Source organism: Ochotona curzoniae, unplaced genomic scaffold (assembly GCF_017591425.1).
Source record: "Ochotona curzoniae isolate NIBS_2020 unplaced genomic scaffold, NIBS_Ocur_1.0 contig_43, whole genome shotgun sequence".
Classification (NCBI taxonomy): Eukaryota; Metazoa; Chordata; class Mammalia; order Lagomorpha; family Ochotonidae; genus Ochotona; species Ochotona curzoniae.
The window spans coordinates 8,615,374-8,627,929 of NW_024466218.1; the positions used below are offsets into that span (position 1 = coordinate 8,615,374).

Consider the following 12,556-nt stretch of genomic DNA (forward strand, 5'->3'; position numbering starts at 1 on the left):
AACTTCTACGTTATTTCTCATAAGCCATGGGGTATGTCCTTGCCCATCACAACGATGAACAAATTCATTAATACTGCTGGAAAACTTGGCTTAAACCAGTGGGTGACAAGCTAGAGTCCTTTCAAAATTTTTCTCCCAAGGATTGCAGGAGTTGCTGCACAAGGAAAAGTGAATGGATTTTTTTTCTTTCTCTGTTACTGAAGACAGATGGAAGGTGGTGATCATGGCTCCTGAGGTCCCCAGGTTAGGTTCCTGCCACCCAAATAGTTACACAAACAGTTGTGACCCTATGTTTTTGATAATCATTTCTAACTCACTTCACAGCGCTGAGAATCAGGCCTGGGAGCCAAACAGTCTATATATAGAACATGGTACAGTAAAAAAATCTTCATATCACTGTGTGCTCCAAAATGGCATTTTCTAAAAAGGAAAGAAAAAAAAAATCGAAGGCAGCTCTGGAAGACTGCCACTTGTGCAGTGTATTGGGCTGAACGTTTCAGACACGTTGATCAATACCTAGGGAATAAAAATGGTGACTAGCAGCTCAGTGGTGGAAGCCAGAGGATATGTTTAGAGTAAATCCATGAGTCAGTAAGGTTAACTTATTTGTGAGAGGTTGTCAGGTTATGCTGCTGTGGGGTGCCTTGCAGAATTTTAAAAAGTGGAAATGCCAGGCTTGGCATGGTAGCCTAGCAGCTGAAGTCCTCACCTTGCACACACTGGGATCCCATATGGGTGCCGGTTCATATCCCGGTGGCCCCATTTCCCATCCAGCTCCCTGATTGTGGCCTGGGAAAGCAGTGAAGGATGACCCAATGAGGCTCCAGGCTCCTGGCTTCATATTGGCTCAGCTTTGGCCATTGTGGCCGCTTGTGGAGTGAATCAATGGATGAAAGATATTTCTGTCTCTCTTCTCTGTATATCTGACTTTACAATAAAAACAAATAAATCCTTTTTTTTGAAGTGGAAATGTCATCACCCACGGAGCTGGGCAGGCTCCCTGTGTCAGGGCTCAGTGGGAGCCAGGGGATACAGGTAGCAGGGTCATTTCCACCCACTTAACCCTGGAACTGGTGATTTTCTAGTGGCATGTTCGTGTGAGAGAGGGAAGAGTTTCTGAGAAGCAATGTTCTGCTTAAAAGAAGAAAACTATCTTAAAGAGGCGTTATAGACACACAGCGACACCAAGTACAAGGGACACTGACAAACTATCTTTACAGGACTGTGCTGAGGACTCTGCCACTGAGGATTTTTTGTTCAATCTTTCAGCCTTCAGTTACCTTGTTGAAAATACAGGTAGGAAAAGGCTGACAAGCACAGCCTGAATGAAGTCAGGCCTGCAATACCAGGCCAGAAACACAGCACATGTGGTGGCTGAATGGGACAGATTTATTCTCACTTTCCCAGGAAAAAAAGGAAGGTATTCAAGATCTGCTGCAGAGGAATGGATGGTGTGGTGCCTGGGACATCCACTTCCCATGTGAGTGTGCAAGTTCCAAATCCTTGCTACTGTGCTTCAGTTCCAGCTTCCTGTCGACAGAGGCTGGAATAGGAGATGATGGCTGAAATACCTGGATCTTTGCCCGTGACATCAGATGGGATTCCTGGCTCCAGGTTTCAGCCTGTCCCAGCTCTTGCTGCTGTGACCATTGGGGAATGGACCAGTGAACTGAAGATGTCTCTAGCTATCCTTCTGCCTTTCAAATAAATACATGAATCTTAGGCATTGGCGGTCACACCTTGGAGCCAAAAGAGAAGCAGAAGACAAGCAATGGGCTGGTATGCATCATCCACGCCCAGATCTCAGCACAGCTGGGATGCTGTGCATCACCCCATGCTCCAAATCTCAGCATAGCTGGGTTGGTGTGCATCACTCCACGTCCCGGATCTCAGTGCAGCTGGGGTGCTGGTACCATTCATTTGTCAATTGCTAGCTTTGCTTTCTTGCCATACTAGACACCCTTTCTCCTACTCCCCCATTACCCCTGCACCCTACCTGGCTGATGATCTTATGACCTGGGCTGTCATCTTCCCAACCAAAGTCCTGTTGGAAGCTTCTCACCATCTTTAATGATGAGGTGGGATGGCTGTGAGAATCAAGGTGCACCTCACCCCATGCTCATGTCACTGCAAACACCCTGTGAAGAGCTTCTATTCAGTCCTGTGGGAGCACTTTGAATTTACGCTCCATCAAAGTTCTCTTTTGAAAACCACAAGCTGAGACCACATCTAACAATTATGACATTCTCTGGATCCCACACACATCCTAAAAATGGAAAATTTGCTTCATGGTCACAGAACCCACAAAAATATGACTTCATTGGAAATGCCTAAATTTTTAATAAAGAAAATTAAATGATTTCAGGTGTTTATAAAAAAAATCCTGTACGTGTATAGGCTTCTGTAAACACAGGACTTCTCCAAAAGGATTCTCTTACGTCACAAGGAATTACAGCTTAGGCTGGAGGCCAACATCACTTTAAGAGGTTTCTTTTAGCTTCAAATTTAACTCTAATGTTTTCGTTTCAGTACCAAGGTCAAGTTTGGACTGCTTAATATTTGCGTTCTTACTCATCTTTCATTAGCCACAGTAAAAACAAATGATGTTAGTTTCCTAACTCTAAACTTGATTACATAAATGACCCTGGGTGTGACCACCTTAGATGAATCCATCAGTCAGTCAACAAACATGAGTCCCAGCTATGTAAGATGTGAGAAGCAGGATCAAAGCTGAATAAGAAAAGTTCGCGTGACCCTATTACAACCTTCAAGGAACACCAACTGGGCAGGTAAGTTAAGACATCCCTAAAGCTGCCTAGAGTACTCGCCAGGAGGTGTATACCTTAGCTTTTATATTAAAATTTATTTCAGAGACACACAAAAGAAGGAGACAAAGTATTCTCATTTACTGGTTAGTTCCCTAAATGCCAGCAACAGGCCTAAGGCAGGGAAGTAGAAATGCAATTCAGGTCTACTTCCATGGCGTATGGGTGGCAGAAACCCAGTGAGCTGAGCCATTACTGCTGCATCCCAAGGGCTGAAATAACAGGAAGCTGGATTCTAGAGTGGAGGCCAGGCAGGTACTTAGATGTGAGATGAGGATGCTTTCACTGTTGGGCTAAATGCTTGCTCTCTCCCCGTGAATTTTACCTAGCTTCTTGGAATATCCTCAGGGAACCTCTGACATCAATCTAGGAGCCCTGGACACACCAAGACGCCTCTGCATATTCCATGACTCCACTGAATGAATGCAACGACCTCTGTGTTTGTGCCATAGGATCCCATTCACAAAAGATCATTTATGGTATGGAGTACGTCTAGACCTGCAGATTTTAGGAGTTCTTAGGTTCTGGAACAAACAGTTGTAGGTGGACCATCTTTCAGGAAAGTTGGTGACAACTAGAGCTCTTTATGGACATCTAAGCAGGCTGCCTGGTGCCAACTGCTGCCTAGTACTATGTCCCAGGTCCAGCCTTCAGCCACCACTGCCTTCATGCAGCTGGGTCAAGAGAACTCCCTGGTTTGCCCTGGCTGTGTTAAAAGCTGCCCAGGCTCCTGCCCCTTGCCCAGGCCATTGCCCAGGCCATTGCCTGGGACTGTCTGGAATATTCCTATTTCCCATCTCTCTGACCTTCCAATCATGGAGACTCCTAAATTCCTTAAAATGTCATAATCTTGAGAAAAACTTCTCTCATCCCTCAACCAGATGTTTCTTTTTCTCCTCCTAATCCTGACTTGCTCTCATTTGCATGGTCATTGTTTGAACTAGTCCAGCAGCCACCTCTGTTCATCTGCCATCCTCCCTGGAAGGCTCAACAGTCCCAGGGCTCAGAGCCCAGGTCTCATGGACAGCAGCTGTGTTTCCAGCATCTGGCCTAGTAACTCTACAGTTTAGGAACTGGGTTCTACATATCTCTAGAGTTCCAGAGAGATGTTCCAAGACCACTCAGGAGAAACAGACAGTAGGCAAAGGGCACAAGGAAGAGTCAACCTTTCCACACTGGCCATAGATTTTATTTTTAAAAATGTTTCAGATTTATTTACTGGAAAGACAGATCATATTTAAAGAGAGAATGAGACACAGAGAAATGACCACAATAGCTGGAAATGAGCCAATTTAAAACCAGGAGTCAGGAACATCTTCCTGGTCTCCCATGCAGGTATAGGGTTCTAAGGCTTTGGGCCATCCTCTGCTGCTTTCCCGGGCAACAAGCTGGGAGCTGGATGGGAAGTGGAGCAGCTGATAAACTGGCACCCATATGGGATCCTGGCACTTGGAAGGGGAGAATTAGTCAATCCAGCCATCATGCAACCTAAATTTCAAAGTAATTACCAAAGAACAAGGTTAAATTACAAGGCCCTTTCTCTGTCTCCTTCTGATCTCTTTATATCAAAATGTGCTAAAAGGCTCAACAAGGTCTGATGAGTTATGCTTAAATAGACCCACGTGGGTGCCTGATGACGCGTGTGCATCTTCATGCATACACAGAAACATACCCATCCTACGTCTCAATCCAGTCTGCTTTCCCTCCCTCCCCCAAATACATCTCTGTCTTCCCACTCAAAGTAAAAGGCCCTCAGACCCGCTTCGCTGCTCAGGTTAAAAATCGAGTTGTTATCAATTAGGTCCTTTTCTTCATGACCCACGGACAATTCATCAGTAAACACTGTTGGGTCTAGCCCAGCAGCCTCATCTATCCCTGCCACCTGCCATGGTCCAGGGCACTGACACCTCACACCTGTGCCAGTCTCACTGTCTCTTCTCTGGCCTTCCAGATGCCACTGTCCCCTCCAAACAGAAGTCTAAGCCTCTCCTATTTCTCACCTAACACAGAGCAGCACTCTACTCTTACCAGGCAAAAATAACAGGGCTGGCACGCCAACTCAAGCAAGTATGTTCATTCTGAGAATGTGCAATTTAGGGAGGTTTTGGTGTGTGTGTATGTGTTAAAGAAAATTAGTGACGGAAGGATACAGCAGGGAAGACAGAAAACCTGGAGCGCAGTTGGAAAGCAGAAATGACTTACGGCTTCAGATTTGGGAGGCACTGGAGGTGGAGGTAGGGAAATATCTGAAGACTTCATGGCGACTCCCAGGGTCCCAGGGGCAGGAAGAGGCGAAGCTGTACATTTGGACCGGCCTGAACCTCGGAACTGCTCACATCTGCTCTTCTCGCTCTGGGAACGAGTGAGAGGCTGCTGGCTGGGCTTGCCTTCCTCCAGCCACAGCTCTTCGTAAGGAAGTTCTGACTTGCCTGGGATGCCCGCTGAGTCTTCACTAGCTTCTGGGAAAAGGTAGTCACTCCCACTGTCACCAGAGTCCTGATAGGGCAGGATGTCATGAGGAAAAGGGGACCACTCTCCCCCCAGGTCCCTGCAACCATGGAGGTTGACTTCGCTGTTGCCATGGAGATTGTTGCCATACACACAGACGGAAAGCCGGTGGAAGGACTGGGTGAGCTCATCACGGGCATAGCTAAGGGAATTGGGCACGTGGTTGTGGCCGGAGCACCGGCCCTTCTTGGGGCTCTTGCAGTCTTCATTCCAGTCAGTTTTCACATCACGGACGGCGCGTGAATACTCATCAATGTCAAACTGTTCTTGGCAGATACCCAGCCAGTGATGGATCAGGGTTTCAGGCCATACCTCCCCCTTCACCAAGTGTTCTGGGAGGCTGAACTTGGGGACAGTCAAGTGCAAAGGGAAGTGCATGGGGAGGATCTTGTTGTTCCGCAACACACAGCAAACCACCACTGTCTTGGTCTGGATGTTCACGAACTTGTAGCGGTGCCCCTCGCGGATGAAGTGGAGGTCGTAGGGGTTCCTGGGAGGAGGGCTGGGCACAGTCACGTTCACAGGAAGTCTGGTTTTCTCCACAATGTTCCGGATGGTGTGCTCGCCCTCCTGCATCTGCAGTTCCAGGGGACTGCGTGTGCTGAACCTGCCCTTGCACTGGAAGGGCAGGCTGATGCTTTCATTGGTCCGGTGATTCATGCAAATGAGGCACGGCATTTTGCCTTTGCCCAGCTTGCTGATGGAGTTGAGCTTCCCAATCTTTTTGAAGATGGTGTTGAGTCGTGACTTTTCCTTGAAAGTCTTTGCATAAAGGATTTCTGCCTGTCCCATTAGAGTCAGCTCATCCCCGGTACACAGGGTGATGTTGTAAACTTCGGTGTCCTCGTTGCATTCACCGGAAGCAACCTGTATCAGGATAAATCAAATTTTAGACACTTTTCCTTTGGTCAATTCATATCAGAAGTAAACAACTTACTGTCGAGACACAGCACACACCCTTACAGGGGAAAGTTCTCTATTGTGCTTTAATAATACATTTAGACACTCCAGTTCTTTTATAATATTTATGTGGCTAAGAAGAACCACTTTTGATACAAGGTATTACACTTTTAGAAACTTTCTGCTTTTCACATGCTCAGCAGATGCATACTTACTTTGGGGCATTAAATTATCTTTGTATCTTTTTTAGTGATAAATACTGCTTTTACAAACATCAATTTGTAGAAATTTTTTTTCATTTTTCTTCATTTTTTTTAAAATCAAGTGATCAGCAGTTAGTATTCTGTTATTTCAGGTCAGCTCTAGGAAATTCTTTATTATTTCAAATTTTATTCATTTTTACCTTTTTAAAAGGTATTTGTTTGAAAGGTAGACTCATGCTCATACACACAGCAATATTCCAATTGTTGGTTCACTCCTCCAATGCCTTAAGTAGATGGGCTGGGCCAGGCTGAAGCCAGGCGCCCAAACTCCATGCAGATCACGGTGGGAGGAATCCAAGTACAAGAGCCGCTATGTGTTGCTTCCCAGTCACATTAGTAGGAAGCTGGATTGGAAGCAGAGGTGAGACTCCATCCCAGGCACTGCAACAAGGATGTGGGTATCCCAAGCGATCACTTAACTCAATGTGTCATCTGGGCACTACATCGTATTTTACTTTTGGTAAATTTTTTGACTTGAACAATTCATAATTGACAGAAAAGATTAAAAATGCTTTACTTCTTCCTTTTTATGATATAAATTACTCAGGTTCATTAATCTCTAGCAAATGTAAAATCAAATATAAGTGAAAAAAATCCATATAATCTGACCAGTAAAGAGAATTCCTGTAGGGCCCGGTGCCATAGCCCAGTGGCTAAATCCTTGCCTTTCACAGGCCGGGATCCATATGGGCACCAGTTTGTGTCTTGGCTGCTCCACAGCTCCTTGCTTGTGGCCTGGGAAAGCAGTAGAGGATGGTCCAAAGCATGGAACCCTGCACCCGCATGGGAGACGCGGAAGGAGCTCCAGGTTTCAGATTGGCTCAGCTCCAGCTGCTGCGGCCACTTGGGGTGTGAATCAGCAGATGAAAGATCTTCCTCTCTGTCTCTCCTTCTTTTTGTAAACCTGAGTTTCCAATTAAAATAGATTAAAAAATAACTTGGTAACAATATCATATATAAAAAAAAGGAGAGAGTTATCCCTCCACCTCTGTTACATGAAGACAATTATCCCACTGCAATCTCTACCATTTGTTTATTTCCCCCTGTGAATGTACCTCATTGATTTTAACAGCGGCGGAATGCATTCTACGAATGGACATGGCTTAATTTATTTTGATCAGTTCCTTATTTTTAGACATATGGTTTTCCAGTGTTAAGCAATTATGAGTAATACTGCGATGTACTTCTTGATAGTTTAGTTATCCCCTTAGGATAAAGTACCAGATGTAGAACTGCATGAACAAAAGTTGTATATCTTTTTGAAAAGCTGAACTATGTCCATTATATCTCATCAAAGCTATAATTATCTATACTTCTATCACATGAAGTTATGAATTTCCATATGTATTTCTTTTTTATTTTATTTTTATTGGAAAGCCATGTATACAGAGAGGAGGAGAGACAAAGAAGAAAATCTTCCATCCACTGCTTCACTCCTCAAGTGGCTGCAATGCAGTTGAGCCCATGTGAAGCCAGGAGCCAGAAGCCTCTTCTGGGTTTCCCATATAGCTGCAGGGTCCCAAGGCTTTGGGTCATCCTCTACTGCTTTCCCAGGCCACAAGCAGGGAGCCGGATGGGAAACAGGCCTGCTGGGAAACAAACAGAAATGGAATTCTGTTGTGTGCAAGGCAAGGACCTTAGCTGCTAGGCCACTGTCCTGGGACCTCTGTATGCATTTCATGCTTACCAATGTGAAAGGTAAAGCATTTATCCTGAATCTATTTACTCATATTTTTATTTTCAATATTTTCAGTTATTGAATACAATAATTTTTTTGAGATATTTATCTGGCTATTTAGATATCTTCTTCACTTGATCTTAGCCAAAAGGCCGAGAAGCGATTTAGATATCTTCTTACTGATTACTTTTTATGTGATTGGAATGTTATATTGCTTGAACTTATATACTTTCTTCAAACCTTACATGTTTTCCCTTCAATGTAATCAGCATTTTGAAATTTTTCCTATGTGATTTTGCGCCTGGGTGCAAGGATTTGAGCAATGTGATATGGTGAGCTCTAAACTGGCGGTGCTGTTACCTTCCCCTCCAACTCTGGGGACTTTGGCCAAGTTACTCATGAGTGGGTGAGCTACCTGCACCCACTGGGTATGGACAGTAATGTTTCTGCTGTGTTGGAATACACAGGTAGCTTCCCACAGCAAAAAATTATCCAGTCTAAAAGTTCAACAGTACTGAGACTGAGAGATGTTGATATAACTGCTAATATATTCTAGTCCTTTGATGGTTCCACTTACTATTTAACTGAATTTCCGTTGGTGTATTATTTAGACAATTTTCCTGATTTGTGAATTATACACTAAATCTATAAAAAAACCCATATTCAAATGCATACTTTTTTGTATTTTTTGGGGGGAACATTTATCCTAGTGGGTTATTTTCCTTCCCAACTATTTAAATTTCTACATATTTATCACACAGTTTCAGATCTAGTAGCAAAAATTCTCACGTGCGACTTTCTAATTCACAACTTTGAATGGCAAGAAACAAGAGAAACAAAAGCAAAAGAGAAATTACAGATTGATAAGAGTCTGTAATGTCTTTCAAACCTATGAAAAGATGTTCAACTTTTCTCTTACTAAGAAAAACTCAAAATTACAATAAGGGGCATGGCATTCTGGTGGAGTGGGTTAAGGAGCCACTTGCAAATCTGCTTCCCATATCAGAATGCTGGTTCAAGTCCAGGATGCTCCACTTCCCATCCAGCTCCATGCTCATGTACCTGGGAAAGCAGTAGAGACACCATGTGTCATCTACCACACACTGATAAACATCCAGAAGCTTGACCAAGACTCAGCGGATGAAGCTATGGGATAAGAGGCCTGTTCCACAGCTGTAGACAATGCAGCATGACACAAGCCCTGGTGGGGATCTGGACATCATGAAAACCAAAAAACACACATGCTTGTCCCTCCACTTAGCCATCTTCTTTGTAAGAACTCACCCTGAAGACGTCCCTCCTACAGTGTGGAAATTCTGTGGACAAAATGACTTACTACAGCATTGCCTGTATTGGTAAATATATCAGAAACAATCTAAATGCTTATACACATGGGACTGATGGAATAAACTATGTTTTTTTCTTTTCACCCACACAAGAGTGTATACAAACTAGAATGGAGATGATGTGGGTGGACATTTGGTTTAGTGGTTCAGCTGCTGCTTGGGATTCCCACACCCCATACTGGGGTGACTTGGTCTTATTCTTGCTACTCTACTTCGGATTCAGCTTTCAGCTGATGTGTTTCTTGATACAGGAGATGATGCCCAAGTGCTTTGGTCTCTGTCACTAATATGGGAGGTCTGGACAGAGCTTCTGGTTTCAAGTTGGCCCAGCACTGGTTGTTGTGGGCATTCGTGGAGTGAAGCAGCAGATAGTGCCTAGTTTATAAAACTGGAAGACTACTATTTGTTTTATTGGTCATGTGAATGCATGTAAACAACTGCCCATAGTTTCTGCACTGTACGCTGCCTAAATGGATGTAATTCTTACCATTACTTTTACTGACAATAAAACACTTTACTTACTATAATTATTTTATGTGGCATTTCATATTTCTCTCTATATTTTCTTTAAGATTTATTGATTTTTACTGGAAAGGCACATCTACAGAGAGGAGAGACAGAGAAAGATCTTCTGTACACTGGTTCACTCCATAAGTGACTGCAATGGCCGGAGCTGAGCAGATACAAAACCAGGAACTTATTTCAGGTCTCCCATGTGTGTGCCGGGTCCACAGGCATTGGGTTGTCCTCCACTGCCTTCTCAGGCCATAAGCAGGGAGCTGGATGGGAAGTAGAGCAGCCAGGACATAAACTGTTGCCCATATGGCATCCCAGAACTTTCAAGGCAAGGAATTAGCTATTGAATCATTATGCCAGGACCTTTCTCTCTATATTGTAAATATTTATTTACTTACTTATTTGAAAGACATTGTTACAGAGACATAAAAACAAATAGACATGTCTTCCTTCTGTTGGCTCACGCCCCAAATGTCCACAACAGCCAGACCTGGGTCCGGCTAAAACCAGGAGCCTAAAATCTGCATCTGCTTTCCCAGCTACGTTAGCAGGGAGCTCGACTGGAAGTGGAGAGCCAGGACTAAAAGTGGTAGCAACATGGGATGCCTGTATTGCAGGACCACAACATCTATAACTTTATACTTCAATTCTAAGTTTTCTTACACTACGGTTTTGAAGCCCAAACCTCAACTTGTAAACATTATCCATCTCCCTGTACCAAAGACTTGCCCAAATTTTTGCTATATATGTTTTCTCAGAATAAAGCTTCATGTCAGGATAGAGCCCAAAATATCATTAGTCACATCTTGAAGGAAGTGAACATATGGACATAATTAAAAATATATCACTTTTGAATAGACTAGTCTGCAAAACTCTGAGCCACAGTGCTGTACTTCCTTTTCACTGGAACTTTGTAAACAAATTGGCAGGTCCCCCATTTGGGTAAGCATGGAGACAGGGATGTTGAGACGAAGGATATGAATGAGATTTGAGAAGCAAATGCGCGCGTGCGCGCACACACACACACACACACACACACACACACACACACACACACTCATAGGCAAACTATTCCCAGCCAAAATACAGAGAGCCAACAGGGCTTCCCAACTGGGAAGGGATAACAAAGCCCGTATTTCTCTTTAAATTGATACCAGATTTCTCTTTATAAACATGTACCTTCCAGAATGAGAGAATTATAGGTGTGGCAAAGCACTGCACACCAAATAAACTGAAACAGAAGTCAGCCAGCTTTGGGGATGTGAATCAGACAGTGCATGTACTAACGAAACAAGTCCAAATGACCCTTCTTAAATGATACTGTCTGGCCCCGTCAATGGAGTTACCTTGGCGTGTATGTGCGTGTACGTCTTAGTAAGTTACTCCTACTCTCATACATAAAAATGTGTAACATATGTGAGTGCAATCTGCAACTCCGTGCCTCCAACTCTGATGTCATCATTAATGCCGGCAATTAGCCCTGCCTAAATTATAAGGCTAACTAAATTAGAAGGCCAGTTTTGTGGTCGCTCTCAGTGACAGATGAAGAATCCCATAAACGAATGCTCTTCTTTTGGCAGTTGAGCTGGTCTCCTTAGGTTTCTACAGATGTGATTGATTTGCATAATTTCCTTCCTCTTTTATTATTTTTTTAACAGTGAAAGAAACAAAGCATTCTGTCTAAGTGCTTCGGTATGTGTGCCTGGTTAACATTTCCAGCTTCAATGTTTCCTGAGAGGAAGTAATTCAGAGTGTTATCTAAACAACTCTAATAGGTCTAATCCAGGAAACTATCAGGGCTTTGCTGCTCACAAGATCACTCAGTTATTACCCCACGGTCAGGAAACATCTTAACACACGGATGTCCATTTTACACGCATACACTCTGATGGTTCTTAACAAACAAAACATGCAACAGAGGTTAATATCCCAACTCTTCAGCAAAAATCAGGATTGACTGATATGTAGGTTAAATAGATAACATATCATTAATGTTATATCTTTTACCAAATTCAACTTTTATAATTTTATAATTCTTTGGCAGAAAATGACAAAGAAAGCACATTAAGGGTTAAGACTGAACGTCAATCCTGAGTGCTCCCTTCAAGCCCCCTACAGGAAATAGGGCAAAAATGACGAGTCTGATGGCACAGTGATGGCATGGTGATGGTACGGCAAAGGGCTAGCCAGTGGGGAGTGCTGCAGAGGTCGCAAAACCTCAGATGATTAAAAAGGAAAATAAACATCGGAGCTGTCTTGAAACACTAAAATGATAATAAACCCTGCAATTGTGTTCAATGTCTCACCCTCAATGAATCTTGAAAATAAAAGACATCTCACTCATCCTGAAGAAGATATGCATTTTTTAAAAAACCACAAAATAAATAAAAAATTAGCTACATTTAAACCCATTTAATCTTCTCTCTGAAAACTCCTCTTTACATGAGACAAAATTCAGGTAGCACAGCAGTCAGTCATCTCTGACGGCTGGGGAAGGCAGCCAGGAACCAGGCAGTACAT

General features: G+C 43.4%; 1 protein-coding gene across 2 annotated transcripts in view; it reads right to left on the reverse strand.

Annotated features, from left to right (window-relative positions):
• GAREM1 (GRB2 associated regulator of MAPK1 subtype 1) overlaps nucleotides 1-12,556 on the reverse strand; it is a 195,067-nt gene that overhangs the window by 17,029 nt on the left and 165,482 nt on the right. For both annotated transcript variants that reach the window (XM_040984703.1, XM_040984704.1), the window contains exon 4: nucleotides 5,028-6,200. In XM_040984703.1, coding sequence (XP_040840637.1) covers nucleotides 5,028-6,200 — 1,173 coding nt within the window. The remainder of the gene's footprint in view (nucleotides 1-5,027; nucleotides 6,201-12,556) is intronic.